At 36.2% G+C, this 26,628-nt stretch overlaps 1 protein-coding gene across 1 annotated transcript in view; it reads right to left on the bottom strand.

Moving 5' to 3' along the window:
* The window catches only part of CCDC146 (coiled-coil domain containing 146), a gene marked incomplete at its 3' end in the record, with an annotated part of 60,254 nt that overhangs the window by 17,532 nt on the left and 16,094 nt on the right, over positions 1-26,628 (bottom strand). The window contains exons 2-8 of the mRNA XM_059847939.1: positions 18,000-18,082; positions 13,587-13,793; positions 5,901-5,958; positions 5,185-5,358; positions 4,523-4,596; positions 3,252-3,479; positions 2,140-2,326 (exon numbers count right to left, since the gene is read on the bottom strand). Of these exons, the coding sequence (XP_059703922.1) occupies positions 2,140-2,326; positions 3,252-3,479; positions 4,523-4,596; positions 5,185-5,358; positions 5,901-5,958; positions 13,587-13,793; positions 18,000-18,082 (1,011 nt within the window). The remainder of the gene's footprint in view (positions 1-2,139; positions 2,327-3,251; positions 3,480-4,522; positions 4,597-5,184; positions 5,359-5,900; positions 5,959-13,586; positions 13,794-17,999; positions 18,083-26,628) is intronic.

The raw sequence follows: 26,628 nt of genomic DNA, 5'->3' as shown, positions 1-26,628 counted from the left end.
CAGATGTTAGAGTTCACTATAAATCAATACTGATAGGTAGATGGTTTGCACTTGTTATTTTCACTTCTCTGATAGTGTTGTAAAATTAAATTCTGTTCACTTGCATTATGGCAAAGGGAAAGAGACACAGTACAGGTCACAGTGTGGAGTTACCTTAGTTGCAGCTCCCAGCTCTGAGGTTTGATTTGACTTGGGTTTACTAAAATGTCAGTAAAGCCTGTCCTAAGAAAGTGACTTTTGGTCTTGTGTTGGGATCAAAAATAACTTTTCTGTGGAGCATATTTAAGTTACCACTTCTGCTGTGTAAAAATAAAAAGCTCATATAAACATCTTTAATCTATTAAGGACTTCTGTTCACAGAAGACAGGGCTAAACTTAGGCACTTTTGGCTGTCTCTGCATCGGCTTGAGCAAAGAGAAGGCCCACATGGAGAGGAGCAGCAGCTCTGCTCCAGGCTGGAGGCAGCAGGACCAGCAGTTCTCTTTCACACACAATTTTGGTGTTTAGCAATAGCTGACCTTTCACAACATACTAACAAGAAAAACACATTTGAAGGAAGTGTTCCTGTAATTTCCTTATTCTACAAACCAGTCATTCTGCACTTAGCATATGATTCAAAAGAAGAAATTTCGGGAACCACACTGATGTTCTGCTGCTTCTGCAATCACATATTTATACAAACAATTCATTCTTGTGATTTTTTTTTTCACTTTGAATCACAATGAATAAATGTGAATCTGGGGGTTTAAGTAGTTAAAGAAATTTTATCTACTTAAAATACTGGTTTTTAATTTTTTCTAGGTGTGCTCCCAAGTCTTACAAATTAAAATTGTCCCAATATAGCAAAAGCCAAGCAGAATCAAGTTGGCCACTTGACTCTTCCTTACTGCAGTACTGTATTTCAGTGCAGAGGAGCAGTGATTTCACATTTGCGCTTCTAACAGAGACAGAAAGAAAAGGAATCAAAGAAAATATGGAGCATGGGAGGATGGACTAAAACAACTCTATTGCTGTGGCTATTTGCATTACAGTAGTATCCTGCAGCTGCTGGAGTAAAATACTGACCAGAATTCCACGTCTGTCTCTCATGGCATTCCTTTTCCCTTACTCCTCATGATGTTTTTGTAACACACATACAAGGTCTTGTCCTTCCACAGGGTGAAGGAATTGGGCTAGGGTGGGTTTGGATCTCACCCCAGACTGTGAACTCTAACCACAGCTGCTGGTGAGTTATGGCATTTGATTTTAGCATTACATGTTTTTAAACAATTGTGGTTCTCCATCCAGGAACATTTCCTCAATGGGAACACATGCAAAAATACCAACTCCCAGATTCTCTTAGCTGATACTGAACAGAAACTCTTTAAGCATTAAGATCAAAGTCTGGAATATGAGTCAGCCCTTTAATCATTATTTAAGGAAATTCAATCCAAAACTTTGTTGTGTAGTTCTAGAGCTTTCCTCCCCTCTCCCAGGTGAGCTTATATTACTAGGTAATACACAAGTGAATTCAGGAGGAATTTCAAGGGAGACAAAAAATATTGTTTAATAATATTAAATATTATCAAGTAATGATTGGAGTTGTTTAAATAGCAAAGATAAGTATATATGAGTTTTGATACATATAGCTATTTTTTAAAACTTTACAGTTATGCCCTGAAAAATTTGAAGGACAGTGTCAAGGTAGGAAGCATCAAGTGCTGTGAAAAAACATTCACCTGACTAAACAAGATTAATATTTTATGACTCAGAATTCAGACTGGGCAAGGAGCAAGTATAGGGGAAAATATATATAGGAAAAAGAGAATGGAAGAACCAGTGATGAGAGAAAGAAAATATAAAAAAAATATAGACAAAGTAAATTTTTAAGAAATAATTGGAAGCAGAAAAGAAAGAAAATGCTTTGAACCCACAGGCAGAACAACATTTCCCTTTATCATAGTCAAAAGACTAAGTAAAACAGAAAAGAGTAATGCATTATTGAAAGAGGAATGGGTGAAATACTAAAGCAAGGAGGAAATGAGGGAGATGAAATAATGGTATTCCCCCGTTTTCCCTTGTAAGACTGTCAAGAGATTTCATTGGAATATTTCTTATGAGAAAATTTACAGTCTTTATGATCAATGCATTCATACAGACCTCTGATTTGAGTCTTTTATGCGTTGCCTTATCTCCTTCCAAGGAATCCCAAATCCCTTTCAGTTGTAGCTCTAACTTTTTTAAACTTTTCAGTTCTTTATCTTTCTTTGTTTGATGGTGACTGAGAATATCTTGTTGGTTTTTGTTCTCCGAGACACGTTTATTTAAATTATTTTCCAGAATTTGTCTATATAGATAGACACAGAATTTTAGAAACAGGTAACATTATCAAGACATATATGTAAATAGGCACAACTATTTTAATTGGTTTTGAGTACCTCATTACTATGTCTCAGCAAGACAAACTTGTAAACCACTTACAAAAATTACCTAAAAAGACAGCATTTTTATAACTATAATCAATTATAATACCCAATTATGTCAGTGAGGTCTCACAGACTATTCTAAATATGCTAAAAATAGCAGTGAATCTAATACATATAGGAAGAAGAAAACATTTTTTAGTATAAGGGAACATTTCAAAATAAAATGTCATGGGCCTTCAATACAAAGCTTGAAAAGCAAAAGCATTGTTGCTGAGCATATGGCCAGAATTACAACTATACATCTCCCTCTGCACAGGAGGAATCATTGGAAGCTTGCCTTCAACCTAACGGTTTATTTTACTTTGCCAATTAAATATAAAATTATAATTGAAGGGAATATTAAAGAGACTATTAACCAATTCCCATTGAAATTCAGGACTACATGAGAGAAGACATCTATGATCCTCATTTGAAAATGAAAATACTGAAATACTTTATTCTTCTTCAGATTACTTTCAGTGGGTTATGCAGGAAAGAAAATGTGTGCACTAAAGAGAGAATCTCTCTAAAATATTTCACTTTTTAGAGCAAAATCTCATAGGATTTTATCAAATGCTTATGCTTTTTGATGTTCTCTTCAAGCCAGATCCTAAATTCCATATTCCAAATTTTTATATAAATATTTCAGAAGTGAAAACCAAGCCTGATCATTTATAATATGCACGGGTTGCAGCATAAAACTTGAAAATAGAAGAAACAGCAGAAAAAAAGAAATAAGAGAATAAAAGAATTTGAGAATAGAGAATCGTTCACTCTTTCCATATGGCTCACGTCTCTTACTCTAACCTGTCTGATAGGATGGCAAATTCCTTCTCTGCATTAATTTCTAGTAATTTTGTCAAATTATTGCATTGTCGTTCATTCTTTTGTATCAAAGTTTGTCTCTCATCCATTTCCTTCATTACATCTTTTTTTTCCTGCAAAATCTCTTCGAGCATTTTTTCAGTGACTTTCAGGGTGCTACTCAATTCTTCTATTTGATCATTGAGGGCTTCATTCTGCTTCTCTGCATCACTGTGGATATATTTTAACAAAGCAGTAAGGGTTAAATTTTCCACATACATATTTAAAAGACAAAATGTAAGTTGCCAGACTTTGTGGACATACAAAATAATTTCACAGTAATATATGTCAAATGTTTGAAAACAGACAGTAAGAACCTTCAAATACCAATACAGTCCAACAATAAAACTGCAGATGGGGCTAACTGACAGCTTAGTGCCATGACAGTATTAAAAAGAGTTCTAGTAAATTGATCTCGGTCAACATTGCCACATACATGGGTGTGACATTTCGAAACATTCTTTCTAAGAACTGGGAACTCTGGTTAGTTTATTCTGTGATATGACATAAATATACAGACTAATTTAAATATTTCATTAATAGCCATCTGCACAATGTAGGTTTTAGAAATTGCTTTAAAATTGCTGTAACACTATAGGGCAAACTTCTTAGATTTACGATGGCAGAGTTGCATTAAGCAGAGTAGTGAGGAAAATGTAGAAGAAAACCATCATACAAGTTTTAAACCTGAGAAATTTAACAGTCAAACAGTTGATGTGTTACAGAGAGGGACTGGAAGCAGGAGACACAAACTTCAGTGTAACCCTGTACATAAACAGGGTACAAAACCCCTCATTCACCTGGATGGCAACTGGGCTGCTGTGATCTGTGGGTGACCTGGCTGAAACCACACAGAGCTAATTTGATTTTACACTTAGAGAACTAACAGCACATGCCATGCTTCAGAGGAGAAGAACCCCAACTTCATGAGAGAGAGGAAGAAAAGGTTTGCATTTCCCCTGATGAAGTATTAGAGACTGCAACTCATGTCAGGACCTTACAGCAAAGCAGCTGTGACTCCACAGCTGGTACAGAGGGACTAAGGGAGAATGGGTTTGTAGCTCAGGGCACACTGTCAGCTGTGGAATTGTTAGTTTAAATGTTGATACTAATTTTAATCAACAACCATTCTCAATAATTTATATAACCAAGGGATGAGAAGAAGTCATGCATATATATATTCATGTATATAGAATTATTTATTAAAAACATACATTTTTTTCTGTTTCAACTTCTCAGTTTCTTTTGCAAGTTGCTTTGGAACACCAATGATCCTAACTAGCTCAGCCTAGTAACAAAACAGAAAAGTTTGATTAATAGCTTCAAAAGCTGATGAATTTTCATAGCAGTAATATTAATTTAAAGATGCTGTGAAAATCAGTAGGAAACATTTTTTAATTGTCTAAGTTTTTCCCAGAAAATTGTAGTTCCTACTATTAGAACTAAACATTGATGTTTACAATTTAAGTGTATCTTCAAGATAAAAAATATGCTTGAATATTATTAATACATCTTATTATGCTATTTTTACCATGGATGGAAGTAGACCCAGATATGTTTTTAATTTCCAATGTAAATCTGTATTAACTGTAATCTGATCAACCTAAAATAACACTACATTACTAAGATGTCTTTATAGAAACCACTTTTTATTCAAAATCACGAATCTTAGTATTTTCTACAGGAGCAATAAGGATATGGCACAGCAGCATGTTTCATGCCTATTGGAAAATGGTCTAATATTTAATGTAATGGCACAATGAATTTGGAATGACAGCACCCAGAAGATTCACTGCTCCTTTGGGCAAAACATGGACCCATACACACACATGCACACCCACTCACAGATACATAGGCACAATTAATTTTGTGTTACTTTTAAATAAGTATGCATCTCCTGAAGATTTTTCATTTCTTCCTCATCTGTTAATATCAGCTTTTCTTTGGATGAAACAGCTTCTTTTATTGAATCAATTTCTGCTTTCCTCTGGGCTACTTCTTTGCTGAGCTCATCACAATTTTCTTTCAACTGTTGAGCTTTATCATTTTTCTTTAAAAATGAAGTAAAAGACCAGATTAATTGTGTTTTCCCTTTTACATTTTGCAGGTTTCTGATAACACAGACTCACTAACATTGAATGATGATAACATTTTTAGTGACAAGATATGAAATGTAATTTTTTTACCAGATGAGTGTTTCTTCTATCAATACTAACAGAATTTATTTCCAACAAAGCCACATATATTCCTCAGGACTTATGACTACAAATGTATTTTTCATGTTTACATCCTAGAACCAAAAACCTGCAGCTATCTTTACATGCAGTATCTATTTGCTGAATATAGTAAACATTTCCTTGGGTACAAAATTCCAGATCTTTTCTGAATCAGTTATTTACTGCTTGTCCTAGTTATCAAAATTGAATGATCTAATATAGCCTATAGAATCTATTTCTTTTAAAATATATTTTTTATATATTCTATTTAAAATAAACTCTAGAAATGCATACTGGGAAAACATTTTCAGTGATTTTTTTTTATATGTTAGTTGACAGAATATAAAACAATGCTTTTCTCATGTTTTGTACTTACCTTTTCTTTTGACATTCTTTCATATTCATCTTCCAGAAGCCTTTTTTCTTCTCTCAAACTACAGTAAAAATCAAAGCAGAACTGAATATATTAGTAATAGAATACTCATTACTGTAATATAGCAAATGGTAAGAAAGTATGAAGGCCTGTCCTGTGTTAGACTAAAACACAATTAGCATGAAAGATGCTCAGATTTAAAGCAAGTTTGTTGACTGGTAACTGGGGGTCCTGAAGGACTGGGTGTATATTTATGGAGGGGCACACATCTTTTTCTACAGTACACACATCTAAAAATTTGAACCTGATTTTTCTTAGACTGACTACCTCCTGCAGGGGTGCATTCATGCCTCACTCACTCTTGCCTTTTACTAGTGGCACCCTACACCTACAGTTCCTCCCAACCTCAGAAAACAAAATGTTAACACAGAAATGTGGCAAAAGGAAAGAGGAGATGGGTAATAAATAGCCACAAAGACATCAAGTATCAAAGAAAGTGCAGCTGCTAGTGAGAAATCTTCTTCCTATGAATGGTTTCACAATACACATTAACTCTTCAGACAACTGTAGGTGAAGCTCCTCAAACCTGGACTGGATCCTGTGGAAAAAAAGTCCTGAAAAGTGGCAGGGGTTATAGGCTAAGCCAAAGGAGTGTGGTAGGAAATGAAATTGAATAGCCACTTAGTTAGATCACTTATATCCAAAACTAAATTGCAATTTCACTTCAGGCATCAATCAGGACAGATGCTAAAGAAGTGAAGAAGGAAGAAAGGAAAAACCAGGAAAGCTCTTAGATCTTGTGGGTGTTTAGTAACACTGCCCTGACAAAGATGAAGGAATGGTTATAAAAAGGGAGCTCAACCAACAAGTTTGTTGGATTTACAATAGGGAGCTTCTTGGTAGCAGGTAGTAAATACTGCCAAATACAAAAAATTTTCCCTTCTGAAGGTGCATCCCCAGTGCATGCACAGAACAGTTGTGCACCTACTGTAGGTCAATGGGCTACAGCAGTCTGTGTGCCATCACAACCAAATAACTTCACTGAGTCCTCTGTCCCAGGTATAGCAAAGAATCAAATTCAGTGCTTAAATTAATGTTTATAACTCCAATAGGAGGATGTGCTGGTCAACTTTTGTTGAGACTCATGGCAGTCTGGTAGAATAAATAACTCTGTAAATTAGGGAAGAATTAAGAGAAAGGGACAAATTTCCATAAAACAATTGTTCACTTGGAGCTATAACAATGGCAAGGCACTCCTGCGCATCCCCACCCACCCAAAGCAGCTATTACAGTTACCTCATAATGTGGCTGATACAGAAATGAGGCAGCTGATTGCTATTTATTTTTTTTTTTTTTCTTAAACTTTCCAGCGGCAGTGCAAGACTTTGCATGGTGGTGGTGGTTCAGGTTTTAGAAAGTGTGTGGTCATGGGAACAGTGATCAGTCTCCCAGCAGCCAACCTCATGGAGGACCATCCCTAGGACCTTATGCTCAACCCCTTAGCAGGGCTGATTTAAGATTCCCTCCTCCATGCCACCACTCCCACTCTCTCAATAAACTCTTTCTTAAATTTGAGTCCACCAACAAAAGGAATGAAGCTTATACCTGGAAGTCTCAGGAAACATATTTCTAGTTAAGGAAAGGAAATAGTGAAAAAAAGAGAACTGGGTTGGTGGTGCTGCAATATAAAGAGAACAAAACGAAACAACATCTCTCCCATGAATAAGAAGCTCCAGCTCAGATGAAGAGCAGACACAGAGTAGATGTTGATATACAGTATGTATGATATTTGTACGGGCAGACAACAAGTATGCCTCTACAGGGATTGGTAAAGACTAAAAACTAATTTGAATGCCAGCATTTGAACACTCACAGAGTGAACAAGTTTGCAAAACAAAATCTTTTACAGAAAAAAATTGAATTTAAATCAATCTTCCTCCAAAACTGATAAAATTAATTTTAAAAAATTCAAAAATTCCAAAATAATTTTCCAAACTTATTTTGGCAGTACTTCTAATTAAACTCCTTGGGACTGGCATAATCACACTAAGGATAATGAATGCCCACTTTGCACAAATATCCATAACTGTTTGACTGCCATAAAATATTATTAAATAAGTCCTGTGCAAAATGATTAAAGAGGTACTGCAGGGCCTGTGGTTAGTCCGTGCTGTGCCCTCTTTCATATCACGCTGGACGATCAAAAGAGCAACACCAAAGATCAGGAGGGAGAGCAAAGCTGACACTGTTTTCTTTTGTCACATTCCTCACTCATGAGGACAGAGTCCTGTGGAACCATTCCAGTTTCACAACAAAGACTTTTCCATCCAGCAAAAGTAAAATGATTTGAACACTTGATTTTCTGTGACATAAACAAAGGCAACGGGAATGGCAGGGGCCAAGTTACCTAAATAGCTGGCAGACCAACTACTTCCACACAAAAACCAGTGGAAGTGTGAAAAGAAAAAATGGGTAAAAAGAAAAAAGTTAAATCTCTCCCTTTTGAAAAATGAGTTTGATCCAGCTGCCCACAGCTGTAAGTCAGGCAGCCCTATGCTAGCATCCTTACTTCAGGGCTTCCTTACTGTCAGGGATAAAAACTGGGACCTCCAAAGGGCAGGTCATCTCACGTTCCAGGTGACTGTTTTAGGATGACATAAATTACCAGTTGAAGATAATATATCTCTCTGTGGACTCTAAAGGGGAGGCAGGATGATCAACACACATTTAGAAATCAAATAAGATTCTTCAAAAATTGAAGTTTAGTCTCTGTTTCAACAGATGAACACATTAGCTTAATGTAAGATAAGCAGAGAAATTCTGTTTTTTCCATTTATCATTTGAATCTTTTAATCTGTGTTATATGGATATCAGCCTCATGACTGTTTTACTTGGACATCAGTTGCAACAAACAAAACAGCTACAATTGGCATTAGGAATTTAAATTTCCCATTATTTTATAGCCCTTCCCTGGTGGATGTATTTTTCAACATCATGTAGATTTCATTATTACCATTGTTTTATCTCTAACAATACACACAATGGAAAGAAGATAAAACTCTTAAGTTTAGGCATTAATGTATGCAAAGGTTTCTGTGTTTCAAATGTTGCTCTTATTTTCATGAAGCCTGATAACAGTACTGTACATGAAAAGCTGTCAGAGGTGCAGTTGTAATGAGTTAAAAAAAGGCAGTTGGAAAACTGGGTCGTTAATAGAAATACATTCCAGATTTTTCCCTGAGAGACATTTACAGCTGCAAGCTGACACAGAAATGAAAAAAATAAAACGGAGAGATTAAGAAATGTAGGGGTAGTTGTCAACAGAAGTCCACTTCACTTCCTCAGCTAACAAAATAACCACAACACTGTTAGAAGTCCTATCATGGAAGAAAGTGAACTCCTTCAGCTGCTGTCTCACAGAGCTGGGAAATCCAGCTTGGAAATCCACAGAAGGTGTTTGGCACTTAACAACTATAATCCAGTGACCACAGGTAGAAGTTATCACAGCTGACAAGCTGCCAGCATGAACTTCCTGTAAGGCTGTAATTAATTTGTAGGTACCAGAAGATGCAGTCACAAGACCAGCTGACAACTTCAGCTGTGGTGCTATTTATTTTACTTATGGTCTGTAATTCTTTACTAGAGAAGCTATGGATAACAGCTTAACTTTTCACTTTCTAATTATTGAGTGACTAATACAGAAATAATTACAAGTGTTGAAATAATTTTCCTTCTTTGCAATGCTTCTACAAGGACAAAATCAGTTTTGCAATCCTGACTTGCATGCAGTTGCAGAGTACTTCAGTGAGGAGCTGTTTTGTTATCTGAACAAATCACTGTAAGAGCTGGAGATTGGACCTAGGCTTTCAAATAAAATTGTTTTCAAGCATCAGGCACCTTTAATCTCACAAACTCTTGTTATAGATAAATTTAGTACAAATTAATTGTTTAATTTTAGATGAAGTGTTTAAATGACAGATTTAGATTTAATATTTATTATTTCTTAACAATAAACAACTGTTGATACCATTGTGCAATAAAGAAAACCAGCTCTTCTTTATTTTGTCTCATAAATCAGAACTCCAAGACTCACATAAATATTAAAGTGAAGTGTCTCCTTAAGCCAGAACAAATCCTTGCTGATCACACTGATTCTTTCCTTCTTGTTCCACTAATTTGATTTTTTGAACTATATTCTTACTTACTGAGATTCTTATCAATTATTTGAAGAAATTTCATGGCTCTGAATGCAATTTTAGTAGAACTGAGTGGAGATGACTCTTTTTTCCTTTACTTCATAACTCTTGCCAAATACTTTTTGAGAGGAAGAATACTCCAAGAGTCAGCTCTGACTTTGGGATGGTGGCCCAAGCTTTATAAGCTCAGTAAAATCCTTCCAACCCTTGTTCTCTTAGGCAGACACACCAGCAATGAGCCCAGTACATCCATATGGCAGAACAGGCCACAAACTGGGAGAGGAGACACATACCTACAGGGGGAACACATCCCATCCATGCAGTCACCCTCAGGGTGACTTCCCTGAAGTGTGTCAAGAAATACACTGAATACCTCATGTACTTATTCAAACTATGAAAAAAGTCACAAAATTCCTAAAAACCTGATGATACTTCAATGCCAAAAGCAATTGAATTTATTCTGGGAATGCTGACTATTCATTGGAACAATAAAGAATTGAAACAGACAATGAAATATCATCTACAGCTATTCAGAAAGGTCTGGAAAAAATGTTTACAGAGGCAAGCAAATAGGAAACTAAATAGGGATAGAAGATTATCGAAAGAGACCTTGAGACTTCTGCTAATGTTTTGGCATATCTGTATGACTCCTCGAGTGTGAAACGTCATTGCCAGATTTGAATCAGAGTTCAAAAAAGGTGCTAAGTACTCTTAGATATCAGAGAAAGTGAACTAAGGCAGGAAATAAAGTCATCAGAGATAAGAGGGATGCTCCAGAGCAAAGGTTTACAGAAACAGGGGAACAGAGATCTGTAGAACCAGGGAAAAAGATCGGATTTCTCACTTCCAGCTCAGCACTAGGTCTGAGTAAACATTCTAAAAAAAGGATAAAGCAGTAGATAAGAGACACAGATAAACCCTTCAAAACCTTTCCCCCTCCATGTTCCCTGCCTGCTATACATACAAAAGTAAATAAACAACATGTTTGTTTTCAGACTGAACAGCCATTAGTCATAATTCCCAAAGAGAAATTTACTTGTAAGCGCCAAGCACAGCTGGGACTGTATTAACACAGTTGGACAACAAGGGAAACTGTGTTCCAGAGAGATCAAGGGCCAAGAGAGGTTGGGCCATGACTTTTTATCCTGAGAAATTAAGAAAACCAAACAGCGACCTAACAGCAAATTTCTAATACTTTTGATGCAGCTTCCCTCCCCTCTGAGACATTGTCCATGATATTTCAGAAAATATATATCCAGATATTTCAGAAAACATTGCTTTACTCTTTGGATAAAACCAGCAAGCATATGGATCGTCATTTTACATCAGTGTTGCTATTAGATCACCTGCTACTCACAACTCTATTCTGGACATACACTTTCACTGTCTTTCACAGGTACCAAACTCATCCCTTCATTACAAACATGTATTCACACAAATAATCTGGTTTTCTTCGTAGTCCACTTCTCATTTCTTCACTACATTCACTCACCCATTTTTCACACATATTGTGCTACTCCTGTTCGTTCCAGACTAGTCCAACTCAAAATCAGTAGAATTTCTTGAATATTTCTGGAATTTCTCTTCCAGTAAGCAAATCCACACATATCCAAGGCACATCCTTCTCACTGCACACCCACAACACACATAAGACCCAAGGCTACCATCAGACATGAAACAGATTCCAAATAGGGAACAATCAAATAATCTGTAGCTACTGAGTTGGGAAAATTGACAAATAAAAGGGGCAAAGAGTTGTACAAAAGAGATCTATCAAACCATTCTGCTGCAGTGAATCAGATGCTCATTGTCTCATCCAATACAAGAAGTACAGGGCACTAAATGAAGCTGTCGGGGTCAGGTTAAAAAAGTAAGGAGGTGGCAGCTCTTACGTAGTTAATCTGCGGAACGCTTTGCCCAGCGTGTTGCAATGTCAGAAGTTTGTTCTGGAGGAGACAGGAGAAGTTCAAAGGAATAGGGGTCAACTGAGGATTCCCAAACACAGAGGACTGTATTTGGCTCATGCAATCCCCACATCACGAGAGGCTGGGGCTGCACTTTTGGTTTCCATTAGATAATGCACCTCACAGACCTCTGGTCAGACTGTACAGCTGGGTTTGATCCCGGGCAATACATAAGACTTAAGTTTCTTACTCCAGTGAAGGAACATTTTTTACAGTATGACTGACCCAAAAAGTGGATTTTTAATCTGCAAGATATTCAGTTCATATATAAAAACTGATCCAGTAAATGTGCAAGCATAATTGAAATAATGCCTACACTGTATTTTGTATAGAATAGAGTTCTCATTTTCACTGGAGGTAGAAAATAGAGAATGGGAAAATATCACCTAAACATATAAATCCTCATAATTTTTTTGGAAATTGATGCAAAATTAGAGAAAAATGTTCAAAAGATGTGAGGACAAATGGTTAAAAAGCATGATACTTCTGAAGAACTCATTTCTGGACTGCTTGGAAATTGCAATAAATTCTGTATTTAATAATTATTTCAGGAAATTTCATGTTTCTTAGTTATCTCATAGCAAATAATTTTTTCCAGATGCTTTCCATGTTTCTTTCCCACTCCCAGTTTGTTTCATTCTCAAGTTTCTTTTTCACTTAGAGCAAACACTTGGCTCTAAAAAACCAAAAGAAATGAAGAAAGAATTGCCAGCAAAACCTGCTCCATGCAGTGTGTACAGTGTTCCTGATTTCCTTGCAGAATAATAATCTTAACTGCTGAGATGCTGACATTGTGTGCTTGTCTTTTTATATACACCACTGACACTACAGCTGGTTTGAAGATGGGTAAAAATAGCAAGTCCCCCACAAAATAAAAATCTGATTTAATCTGCCTAGGTATATATTTTTACAGATGCAATACTTCTGCTTATAATTTTACTATAAATTATGCAGATAATTGAAATGTATACAATACCAAGCTAATTCTGGACTGGAGTCCTTATATAGAAATGTAAAGATTTCACTCCTTTCACACCAAATTTATAATTTTTCTGACATTAGAATATACAAGTACTTCCCTTTGAATACCTGAATAGAAAAACTTGAACACACCGTGCTAGTGATGTTAAAAATACCATTGGGTCTATTTATGACATTGTTCCATAAAATCCAAGCCAACAGGTCTCTGAGACATTTTAAACATTTGTATTGAAGGTGTTCTAGACTAGAATTTTTCCTGTTAATTTTCTCTACCTAAATATTATTCATCCAATGTAGTAAATTTTAAACAGTATTTTAAATAACTCCATCCATGTTCTAAATTTAAAACTATCTGCAAATCTGACCATGGCAAATTTATTCATCATTGACATGTTGCTCTAACTGGGAAAAGTTTGTGACAATTTGTTTAACGACACCCATCAAGAAATGTGTCCATGTAAAATGTAAAGGAGATTGATTTTTAGTCTGTTTATCATCTTTTTACATTATCTATGATAAAATTAGCAGCTTTGACCACTTTCCCCTACCATTCTATCTTCAACCGATTTTCATGCACTCTTCCTTTAGTAGCATTGTATTCACTTCGGCAGCTGAAAAGTTGTTGCCTTATTTGGGAAGCTTCACTGGGAGCTTCTTCAGGGAGCTGCTCTGCTTTTTCCAGTTCACTCTGCTGTTCCAGTTCTGCACTCAGGCGTTCGGCTTCCTGCAACAGCTGGGTCTCAGATTCCTGTAAACTGCATTAAATAGACTGATTTAGAACTAGTCAATGTGAAGCACAAGCTTTGTATTTATACTTCTTTACATACCTATAATATTTAATTGAAGTTTTGCAAGATAAAATGGGATTAAGATCTGTATAATCTTGCCTGATCTCCTAGTTGACCCTGCCTTGGGCAGGAGGTTGAATGAATCCTGAATTCTGTTCAAACCCAAATCATCCTATGATGCCATGAGAGCAGTGGAATCTGGTCTTGGGGGGGGGGTTCTGCATACCTACAGTTGGAGTGAGATTCATCTCATCTAATTTTAACCAGATGGCAGACTGTTACTTAGTCAAATTTATTTGTCTAACACTTCCTGGAAAAAAATGAAGAGACAGGGAATCTATTTTATCCTAAGAAGCACCAAAGGCTAGATCTGATTAAGTGTGGAGACCTATAATAGTGAAGTATCCACCAGGACAAGGCCCAGTCTGGACTATATGGCAACTTTAAGTTCTTAATAAACACTGGGACATCTACCCAGTGATGAATTACATCTTGCTACTGCTGTAGTGCTACCAAGACCAGAAATAACTCATGCAATGATACAAAAGCTGAAAATCCATTTGTGGACATCTGTGGAAGCTTATTATAAGGCCTGTAAATCAATGATCTGCTTTGTATCAATGGACTAGCTCCACAGAAACAGCAAACTAACTCCTGTCAGTGTCTGGAGACTGGTATCCATAATATACTTAAAAACTTGTGTGGTGATAGCTGAAAAACATCCTAAAGGCTGTTAGTAAAAGACATTGATTATTATGGAAAACTCTTAAAGGGAACACAGTATGAACATTCATATACAATGCACTACACATAAACCTATGATTTATGCTACAGAAATATTGTGTATGCTTCCTCAATATTACTATATTATGACTTTTATATCATGGTCTACTAAAATTAGTCACAAATTATGTAGAAGAATAAATAACTCTATCACTTGATTTTTATTAATTAAAAATATAGTGCAATATTTTTTTAAACATAGGAACTTAGAATTTCCCATATTGAGAAACTCTAGACATAAATTTTGGCTCAAATTTGACATTTATGGCTTAAACAGAAAGAGAAATTACCTATCATACCAAATAATAGAGATGGTAAAATGATGATAAAAATGCAAAATATAAAACTGATGATATTGCACGAAGTTGAAATAATATAGCAGAAAAAGTTTTGATTCATGCAAGATTTCTCCCTAGATAAGAACTTCCTGTTTCTAAACTAGAAAATAAGAAAACCACAGAATTCAAGAGAAAACAGTGTGCCTTCATCATGAGCAAATAATTTCATGTGTTTACACATATATGTAAGCCAAAAATAAACAGGCTTATTGACACTGGATTCTATATGATATTTAAATCTTATTTAAATCTTACAGAATGTATGCAATTGTGGGAGAAAATATAATTGGTTGTAGTAATACACAATTTCAAACACAATTCTTTCATAGCATATACACTTTACATACAGTTACATAAACATGTAAGTGAATTCATAAAAACAAAAATTTGAGTATTTATTCTTTCAAGATAATTAAAAAAAAGAAAAACAAAAGCAAGAATTGAGTCTTGAATCTAGATTTTGCTCCCTACAGATGCCAACAGTATTTTTTCATGTGTTGATTTGAATTTAATTGAAGACAATGAAGAAATAACTGCACATCTTCACAATGTACACATACAGAATCCCATGATTGCAAAAGTAAGTTTGTGCGGTCTGATGTGGCAGCTTTCGAATTTGTGAAATAATTAGTAATTTAGCAGAGGCTTAAGAAAATAAGATTTCCAATCTGCTAATGAATCTTCGTTATTATCTGAGTATCTTCCAGTTTGGGTTAACAGAATATCCATACTAGGTTCCTAAATTGAGATAATATAAATAAAATTTACAACTAGGCCACATAATTGAGTGACTAAAAAGGTTTTCAGGGGCCAAATACAAGATCAGATACTTCAACTTTAGATGCAGCCTTACTACAAAGTGGATGGGTGAGACAGCACCACAATGGGATGACAGCCTGTTTTTCAAAACCACTTAAGACTTTGAAGAAAAATATCAAAGATGTTATCTGCCAGGTGACATCTTTCAGCTTTTAGAAATGCCAAATTGTGCCAAACTGAAAGCAAGAAATAAATTTGCCACTAAACAGAGGACTGCACTATACACTTATAGCTCTGTGTGCATTGGCAACAGCCTTGGAAACTACTTGCACACAGAGTAATTGCATTCATGATATTAGAGAAATTTGAATGAATATCAGAGAGATCAGTTGCAATAGTTTGGCACAGCTGTCACAGGGAAACTGTGCTGCTAAAGATGTATAAGGCTTTCTCTTTGAGATTTTATATGCTAATAAAGGAAAGAAAAAACCACACAGAGCTTGAAAACCTCATCCTGTGTCATTTGTCTTAACATGGCATTGCAACAACTAGAACAGATGGGCATTAATTAGGAAAGGGATTGACTTCAACTGTAATATGTGAAAAAATAAGTTCTTGATCCACAGAACTGTACAGCTCATGTTAGGGTGAAGAACAATTAAAAAGCAGCATGGATCCTGTGAAGGGTTCTTTGCAGGAAGAGAATATACACACATACTGCACTTACCACCAGGACAATCCATACAGCCGATGGAGAAAACCAGACCCCTGCAGATGTCTGGATAAGGAGGAAGTGTGTGGTCTCTATTTCTTTCTGTAGAGTGTTAAGGGACCCGTGGAACCTTCTTCAGATAAACATGTCTACTGATGTTAACATATGGACAATTGAATCCTAATTTTGAGGCTGAATCCCACTTTTGATGACCTCAAAATATAATGGAGATCATGACTGATTCTTGGTAATTGATTTCCCTTGCTTTCTTTTAGCAGCAGGAGAAACTTATCTGTGATAATTAGTGCTTGCTCACACATTGGTGTTCTGCTGTGACACACAACTACATCCAATACAGAATGGGACACCATGACCTCTGATCCAATTTTTTACAGAAATTTCATACTCCTGCAAGAATGATGGAAAGAATGAAAGATATAATCTACCATCTAACATTTTCATGCTTTTGGTGCATTCTGTTAAGGGTAGTTTTTAAGTGTGACAGAAAGGACAGCTGAGTCCCGTTTACACTCAGGCCCTATTCCACTTGATATACACACAAAGGGATTGCCTTTACATAAATGAATGTCCCATAAAAAAGAATACTGTATAAATACATAAAACATGTAGGAATATGTTTGTATTTTTCCAGTGAAAGACTGTTTTCAAACTAACACTGGCTGAAAATCAACTAATTAGCAGCTACTGGCTTCTGCTTCAGCTCAGTGAACACCATTGTGGTAGAAACTCGCTCTAACAATTAATCCAAGCACCACAAAATATGTTTAGATCTGAGCACTTAGAAAAGTCTTGTATTTTCTAGGAACCTGAACCAGAACAACACTGAAGTGCTGTTTTTAACTCTGCTTCTCAGAAAGATTTGCTATCTATCTCAGTAATCCGAAATAAAGTCACATGATGTTTCACAGAGTCAGAACCATATCTCAACTCCCCATTTTATTAAGACAAAACCAGAAGACTCAGCTACCCTCAAGAAAAACTGTTATTTCAGTATTTTGAGAACCCTTTTTCAAATTACTTTACATTACTTTGCACTTGTTGCTATTCAGACTACCAGGAGGCACAGCAAATCCCAGCAGTATCCAAATAAGCAGGTATAACCTGAATTAGTTTTAGAATACTCAAATTAGGCTTTAGCTTCGATGACACAATTGCCATAAAGTTTTTAATTTGGACTAATTTGTCAGTGAAAGTGGGATAAAATATTGTCAATACGGTGGATATTATGGTGTGAATTACAAGAATGTAACAGGAATATCATGATGCTGATTTTACTGATAATTACAGGTATGCTGTCTGTTGCAGTCTGTACATCCATTCCCAATATTATTATGTTTGTATTAGAAACAAAGATGTGTTTCAAACAAGTATTTAAGTATCCCAAATTACCTTGAAAGTTTCTATTAAATAATAGTGGTTTTCAACCTTGTGTTCTGGCTTCCTGTTTCTGAACTATAACTGTAGGAAAGTCTTAAATGATGATTAGGCTTCATCATGAGCAGAAAGTACTTTAAAAACAAAATGCTTTGGCTACTGAAAGTCTAAAAAGGAATATTATACCTTATCACAGCCTCATGCAGCAGGGTGTACTGTTCCTTCAGCTCAGCTACTCTGGTGTCTGTGATTTTTCCAGCAGAAAATAGCTATGGAAGGCAGACAGACAGTTATGAAATCTTCTAAGCACTAATACTTTCATTCTGCTGCAACTTTTTATAACTGTAATTGGCAGCCTTTCAGTTTATACAGACTTTGGTAAAATAACAAATTAAATACACCACCAAATCAAATAAACAGACAAAAAAATACTTATTTTCATAAAAATTCAAGACATAAATATATGAACATAAAGAATGTTTCTAACCCAACTACAGTGCTACCTGCACTGTACCATTACTTCTCTGGCTTTCTGTCTGTAGTAATATTTCATGGTAATTCTGTCTTGACTTTGAACTCAGGCTCTAAGTAACCTCTTTTCATTGCTTAACTGGTTCGGTTTTGGTATAAACCCACTGGCCCACACAGGCAAAACTGAGGCCTAAAGTAGCTCTGCAAGCAATAGGTTTGTAAAAAAAATAGGAGCTAGGCTAAAACTGGATTACCCCCAGGCAACAGAACACATTACCTTACATGCCTGTGCAGATCTTCAGCAAACACCAAGATCAAGCAGGTCTTTTAAATACCTCCAGAGACAGTGACTCAAACTCTTCCTTGAGCAGTCTGTTCCAACACTTGACCACATTTGAGTGAAGAAATGTTTCCTAATATCCAATCTAAACCCCCCTGGTGCAACTTGAGGCCATTTCCTTCTGCTCTATCACTTGTTACCTGGGAGAGGACACTGATCTCATGGTTGCACCTCCTTTCAGGTAGTTGTAAAGAACAGTGAGTTCTACTCTGAGCCTCCTTTTCTCCAGGCTGAACACCCCCAGCTCCCTTAGACATGGGAGCTGACTCCCATCTGGAGTCTGGAATATAGTTGGATAAATATTCTTGACTCATCCACTCCTCATCAGACTTGTGCTCCAGACCCTTCCCCAGCTCTGGTGCCTTTCTCTGGACACACTCCAGCCCCTCAATGCCACTCTTGTCATAAGGAGCCCAGAACTGACCCCAGGATTTGAGGTGTGGCCTCACCAGTGCTGAGTACAGGGGGACAATCCCTGCCATGGTCCTGCTGGCCACACTATTTTTGGGTGATATTGCTTTAGAAAAGCTTTCTTCCCCTCCTTTGGTCACAAGTAAGGAGAACCAGTTTAAATCCAATTAAAAAATGTAAGCTGATCCACCTCTATGAAAGTCCATGGCTAGCCTTGTGGGGCAGCAAGTCAAACCTGCAACTTCTGTGGAACCTTGCCAAGAAATGTGATTATGCAGATCTCTGAAATAAGAAGTGAAATTACTACAGCACCAAGAAAATACCACTAGCTATAATTCAACCTTCAGAATATTCAGAGGAAACCATTTAGAACTAATCCTATGGCAAAGAAGCAGAATACATGTCAATATGTCAAAGGAAGTATGTATTTTCTTGATAACTGCTCAAGTTTTTTTGAAGATCTGTTTCAAAACATTTCATCGTAGCAAAGACAATCTTTGCTCCCTGAGACCCCAAGAATAGAAGGTCTGCCTTTCACTTGTTTGCATGAGATTAAAGATAAGCAGCTCTCAAATATTTATTTTGGCATTCTGTATGATCAAAGATACTGTTCACTTAAGTTCAAAATACTATCTAGGTCTTCTGTGAGAAAGAAAATATTTCCCTTTCTCAACCCATTTATTTCTTAGCCTCATATATCTCAACCCATTTATTTCTTAGCCGCATACACAGATATAGTTGTCCTGTTTGTGTGGTACCTCACTAATGGGCTTTCTCCACACTCCTCTGATCTGCACCTGTGAGTTACAGGTTTTTTTACTGCTTAGGTTCTCACTGCAGATCTACACCATGTTTGACAATGCTTCCACAGAAATAAACTTGTTTGTCCTGGGGGCTGTGTCTTCTTCTTTATGTCCATAAACTTCTTACAGATTTCACACCTAATTTCTCAGTTCAGTTCTGAGCTAAGAGCTCTATTTCAAGAAGGTTGGTGCTCTGCAGTGTGAGGACTTGTAGCATTGAGGACTACACAGGACAGGCTGCATGGATGGCATACCAGCATGTCAGAGGCAGTGAGACTTCCTGGAAATTTCATCACCAGATAGTTGCCATTACCACAGTGTTTGTGGGAGAGCCATCAAAGAGACAGCACTGGGCTACCCTGGTCCCAGGATTTGTTATTAAACTCTGGTATACCAGACTTGGTATTCTCCAAGATTCTTGGGAGAGCAGAAGGGAAAGAGGCAACTGTTTGAGGGGAAGAAATAGTTTGTGGAAGAAGAGAGCAAATGTGATCCTACTCTAGAAAAATTGAATTAATTGTGACAATAAAACCAGACAAGAGATGATGCCTCTGATGTAAAGATATATAATTCCTTCCAGGTGGCCTGTCCCACATTAATGATAAAATAACCAAGAGTATTTATGCACTCACAGTTCATTTTATTGCTCAGAAGCTCTCACATTGCTGGGGTAGGTGAAATGTAAGTCTCCTCAGTGTAACTATTTACATTGCTACACTGAAAAGTAAAAGAGTGAGTGAGAAGATGGAGAAGTAAGAAAAAAAAGGGCTTCTAAATGACAATTGAGGATGACTTTTTTTCAGTCCTGTGTTAACCATAATGCCCTTGTAAGAACTGAGGTAATTTTATTATACTGGTGATCTCAGATCTGGAGTCTGGAATATAGTTGGATAAATATTCTTGACTTGTTGAGTCTTCCAGTCCCATTCCATGTCAGTTGTACTTAACTGTATATAGCTTTTCTCAGATTTTCTTTCTCATTTTATAATATACTGGGACACCGTACATTTTCAAACACACACAACATTGATAGATCATCTGGATAAACCAGAATAAATTTTCCTTATCTAAATGCAGAATTAGTGGAAAGTTGGGTGAAGATTTGTCTTCAAACAAACGGTTGCCTGGCAACTCTCTGCTTTCCGTTTCCCCATATTCCCATAAATGCAATTACATGGAATTATGTGTCTTATTACTGGATTTACTTGAATCTTTTTATTTTAATGTAAAATTTCTATTATGTTTATTTTACCATAATAAGTTACCCTTAAATTACCCTTGTGATTTTCTAACTTTGTTACAATTTTTTATATTGCCTCGCAATTTGAAGTCTGGCTTTTCTACCAGAAAAACAAAACAAAATATAACAAAGCAAAACCAAACCCAAGTTCCAAAGCAAATTTTTTTCCTTCAATCAGTAAAAAGTCCCAAAGTGCTGGACAATTCTGTCCTATTACAAAAAATGTGGAGGAAAATTTTGCAGAAAAGGTGAAAGGGAAGGACATATCCTTAATATTTTTCTAGCAGGAAAAGGTAGATATTCTGTCTCTGAGCAGGACTCATTTAAATATAGGAGTCCATGAGAAAAACAGAACATACTTATGCTCAAATAGTTGTTCTGTACACCTGAAAAACTTTTCTCTCTACAGATTCATATTCACTTGCTACCAATAGTTCCCCACCAGACCTGTCTTCAAAATCTCCTGATGGAAATTCCAAGAAAAAGTGAGCACAATGTGAGGTTATACACTATCTGAGGGACCTCTTTTATATCCTTCCAGCTTGACTTCAGGCACATGAGCCCCTGGATCTAAGACCACAGTAGTTTCTCCAAGCTTGGAAGGTGGATAGAGATGTTAGTAAGAAAGAGAATTTGTCAGAATAGGAATGGGAATTAAAATCACAGAAGGGAGAGGACCCACCTGATAAATGAGGTACTCATCCATGTGAGCAAAACTAGTGAAATCTGGCCCTAACTTGATCAACACCTCCTCACTCTGCATTAAGTGCAGTGGGCATTCTCCACTTTATCAGATTATATTCAACTCTTTCTGAGAATCAACTCAAAACAATGCTGCAAGGAACTAATCTGAGATTCCAAAACAAGTTTTCTCTAACTGAAATGTGATATAAATAAGAGCTCTAGGCACATTTCCCATTTCAAATTTCAAGGCTCTTAAAGTTCTTTTGGGACTCTCCAGAAATGAATAAAATTCAGCCAAATATTAAACAAAAATAGATGATGGAATCTGAATATTGATCTAACTCTTCACAGTTTTTTGATAAAAAAGCACACAAAACAAGCACAGAAGATAAATAAAGTCACCACCAAGAAATTACCGCTTAACATCAATTAACATAATTACAATCATTATTAAAGTGAAGCATTTGAGGCTTCTTAGGAAATACTCAATTTCAGCAGTGCCTAGGGTCTCTGCATTTTGGAGAAATGATGTAGCTAACACATGTTTCTAATTATGTTTGTAGTTACTGCAAAACAACTAAAATGTATTCTAAGCTCAAATGGAATAATAATGCTTCCCCTTTCTTCATGCTAAGTTGTAGGTTTTATAACTGTAACAAGACATTGTGACTACATTTAGTGTAATTTTAACACAGAATTTCCAACATTTTATATTCTTTTGCTATTTCAAATATCTGAAATGTTCCATCAAACAACTCTTTTGCCTCCTAATAGAAGACTAGAGAAAAATATCAAGGGGTTAATATATTTTACGGTTGGAATACACTCAGGATTTCAGTATAGTATTAGCCCCTTGGCATATAGCTCTTCTGCCCAGTCTGTTTTGTCAGGTTTGGAATTTTCCTTCTGTGCTGTTTATTTGAAGAGCTTTTCTTACCTCTTTCATATAATATTTAAAGGTTAAACATTAAGCAAAGAGAAAGGGTAAGTTCTCCTTTTTGAACAGAGAGCTCTGCCTCTGTCAAAATCCACATGAAGCCACACAGTTTGGACACAGCACACAGCTCAGGTGTGCCTCATTTGGGGGAGAAGGCAACGCCACCTTCTCAGGGGTTGTTTCAACATCATAGCAGGGCAACAGGTACAAGCACAAGGAACCCATGCTATGACTCTTGCATTTCTGTCCATATTGCTGGATACCAGTCTCCACAGAATCACAGGACTAGGGATTTCTGCAGGTGTTTGGCTTGCCTGTGCCTGCTATATCCAAATTATCTGGGCAAAATCTTGGACCCATGATAATGCACTAAGGGAACTGAAGATTCCTCCTCAAGTTCACCCAATGCTCAGAGCAAGTTCAAAACTTCTCACTAATTCTGAAGATCATGTCCTGGCTACTTCAAGATGAAGCATTCAAATATGAAGGAAAACCAATTAAAAGGTTGTGTTTGGAACCTCTGTCAATTTTAAAAAAAGCCAAAGACAATACAAAAAAATAGAATCTTTACACTTTTTATTCAGTCATTGTTTGCATTTTTCAATAGGTCTCAAATATTCATACACATATGGAAGACTAACACTTACAAATTATAATTTCTCTACTCAACAACATTTCAGGCATCAGCACATATTTCAAAGTATTTTAAAACAAGAAGATAAAAGTCACTGATTTAAGACTGTAAACAATTCACAATAAATTGCAATTACTGGTATGCAATACTGCATTCCATTTTGGAGGTTGGGAAACATTGAAAGCACACACAGAAATAGCTATACTGCAGTTATTTAGAGAATGATATGCCTTGCTTAAGTCGTTATTCTAGAGAAAGGTTACAATGATAGAAAGCAAAGAAAAAGGCACTGACAGTTTTAAATAGATACTGTAAGTGGAGTTTAAAAATAAGATGTCGTTACTCTCACCTGGAACTACATACATTTATTACAAGAAGTAGACTTCAGAATAAGTATGGGAAGTCCATAGAAAAAGCCTATGTATTAGCTTTTTAAGTAGAAAAATATTTGGCACTGAGTTTCCTAAACATTTAGTTTAGGTGACAAGCAACAAGGCTTGAAGCCATGAGGTTATTGGTTGCACAAATGTACTCAGGTGGGAGTAGTGGCATACACATAAATCATAAATACACTTACGTAGAGTAGATACACTGTACTGCCTTACACTGAACTACTGCAATTTTACTCTTTAATCACAGACAGATGAACCAGGCATCCTTTAATGAAAAATAAACTGCTGAAGAGCCTCCTAAAACTAACAAATAATGACTAGGAAAAATAATATCCCAAATTCTTTCCCAAGGCATAGTTCATAATTGTAGTTTTGTTGCCCAGTTCATGGGAAAAAGCAATCCCTACACGGAAAATATAAACATCAGCCACAATCAAGATGGTACAGTGGGTGAGACAATGCTGCTGGCCAATTGAGGCTTGCATGGATCAAAAAAGAGGGCATAGGAGACTGATAAGGAAGGCATTTTAGGAAAGGACATAACTTTCCTGCTCCCATCAAATTTTGTTTGGCTACAAAGCTTGAAATCAGGACAGTAAGTAACCAGCCCAGTCTTACACTTGCTGCTTTTATTGGAGCAGGTTTGCAGGAATCAGAAAAGAATTTTTCTGAAAACACTAAGGAGGGAGAAGCTTTTGTATTTGGGATATCATCACTCTGAAAGTGCATTTGGGTTTAGTCTCTTTGTATATTGAACTAACTAGAGCATCTTCCATGGCTACAGATAAAGGAAATAGTCAGCAGTAAACTAGAGATTTTGAGCAGGCAGAGCAGATGTCATGGGAGAAAGAGAATTAATAAGAACATAGTTTTGTGGATCTCCTTCTTTACAAATATGGTCCTCACCCTAACAGAAGGAGTGATTTTCTTTGACCACATGAATTTTATGACATGCACTATATTTACAGTTGCTGATATAAATGTCCTATCCACTGATTACATGCTGTCTCAGTGGTGCCTTTCTGCCTGCTGCCAGCATTTAAAAACAAAGTAAAGAACAATTTAAGCAGGTAGGAAAGCCATGCAGCCACTAGTTCTATGTAATCTGTATCTGTAGTCCCACAATCCAGTGGACAACATAAGGACTGCTTGCATGAAGAATGACTACTGAGTTAAAAAAGAAAACAATTTAGCTAATCAGAAAGAATTCTAAATCAGAATTTGTTTCTAGTGTGGATTTTTGGTATATCTTTCACATTGTGGAAAAATCTGAAAATTAATCTAATTACTTTCATTCTCTTTCTCAGTCAAAATGTATCACAGAATCACTGAAGTCTACAAACAAAGTCCGAAATATTCCCGCAGCAGTTGAATCTCAACACATTCCATCTCTGCCACCAAAATGGTTTGTATGAATGAGTCCCAATGTACTTCAGGTTTGTACATACCAATCATTTGAACTGCTTAGATAAGCCTGGATATTTTGCAGCAATTCTTCTGCAGGAGATGTTGACTCCCAGAAAAAAAGCCAGAAATCAAACAGGTGCCAAGATGTTGTGTTTTAAATTGCCATAGTCACAAGTTAAATTAACATCTGCCTACAGTCACAGCTTTGTTGTTTTCTGCTTGACCTACATTCCATTATCTGCCAGAAAAAGAAAAAAACCTTACTCTAAAAACTCATGGGAAATGGTACATGCTGGTTCTGATAAATGTTAGATAAACAATCTCAGACAAGTCTAATAAAATGAAAATATATCACTTCTTTAACCTTGCAATCACTGGGAAATTCTGTGAACAGAATTAAAATCTTCAGTAGAATTTCAGAGTATCTTGAGCTGTCAGTTATTTTCTTTATCTTTAGGAAGATGTCTGTATGATAAAGATATCTCTTCAGTCCACAGGAAAAAAAATAGATTCCTAAAAAGTAGACTAAAAGAGATTGAAGCTAAAAGAAAATTAGCTTTAAGTAAAAAGCAAAGGCCTTAGCAGAAAAGTCTCAGTTACAGTCATCAGCTGTTATTCAGTTAGATCCTTTCATAGTTGAAAAAGATTGGCTTTTGGGGTTTGCGACTGCTTAACTAATTTAAAGTTTTTAGTATTATGCAGAACACTTTGGATCTAGAGAGACCCCATCTGGGAAGAAACTTTCTTTATAAACAAACAGCAGATCTTAGTTTAAATCTGGTCCAACATTTCTGCCATTGGTTAAATTGCATCAGCTTAAGACTACTCAGTGTCCTTCCTCTTTGCTGAAAAACTCAGATTTGAAACTTTGCTTCATTTATTCCAAGAAGGATAGGAGACATGAAACATGAAAAAGGCTATGCCATACTGTTTGGGTTCCTGAAGAAAGAAAAGAGATGTGACAGATTGCTGGGAATGGACACTCCCTGACAGAACAGGAAGAAAGGCCAGTACTCGTAATTACAAGAGTGCTCCAGGTAGGAGAAGCATACAGACTGGAGCAGAAATGGATCTTCTGGACTCCAGACAGACTGGTGACAGCTTAGGAGCAGAACATCAGACCAAGTATGAAATCAGGAGGATAACAGAGCAACTCAAGATTTCTGAAGTATCATCCAAAGGAGGAAGTAAATATCCCAAAAGGAAGATATATATGGGACTAAGGAATAGATGTCTCAGGACAGAGATGTTTGAAAAGCTCAGATTCTTCACCTAGCTGTCTGAACTTTCTTTTTACATTTAGTATGAACAAAAATTTCTGCCCTTCTAGATGTTATGAAATTCTAAAGATAGTTTAGGCTTTCAATGTAGCACAGCAATCACAAATTACAACAATATTTGTTAGACATTTAAATATCTCAAGGCAAATAATAGAATATGGTCTATGAAGGATAGTTATTCATTTTGCAGATACAGAACAGTTTTTCCTGTTCAAA

This window comes from Haemorhous mexicanus, chromosome 5 (genome assembly GCF_027477595.1).
Source record: "Haemorhous mexicanus isolate bHaeMex1 chromosome 5, bHaeMex1.pri, whole genome shotgun sequence".
NCBI lineage: Eukaryota > Metazoa > Chordata > Aves > Passeriformes > Fringillidae > Haemorhous > Haemorhous mexicanus.
The sequence above is the reverse complement of the archived record's forward strand: the minus strand, read 5'-3'. Positions and strand labels throughout refer to the sequence as shown.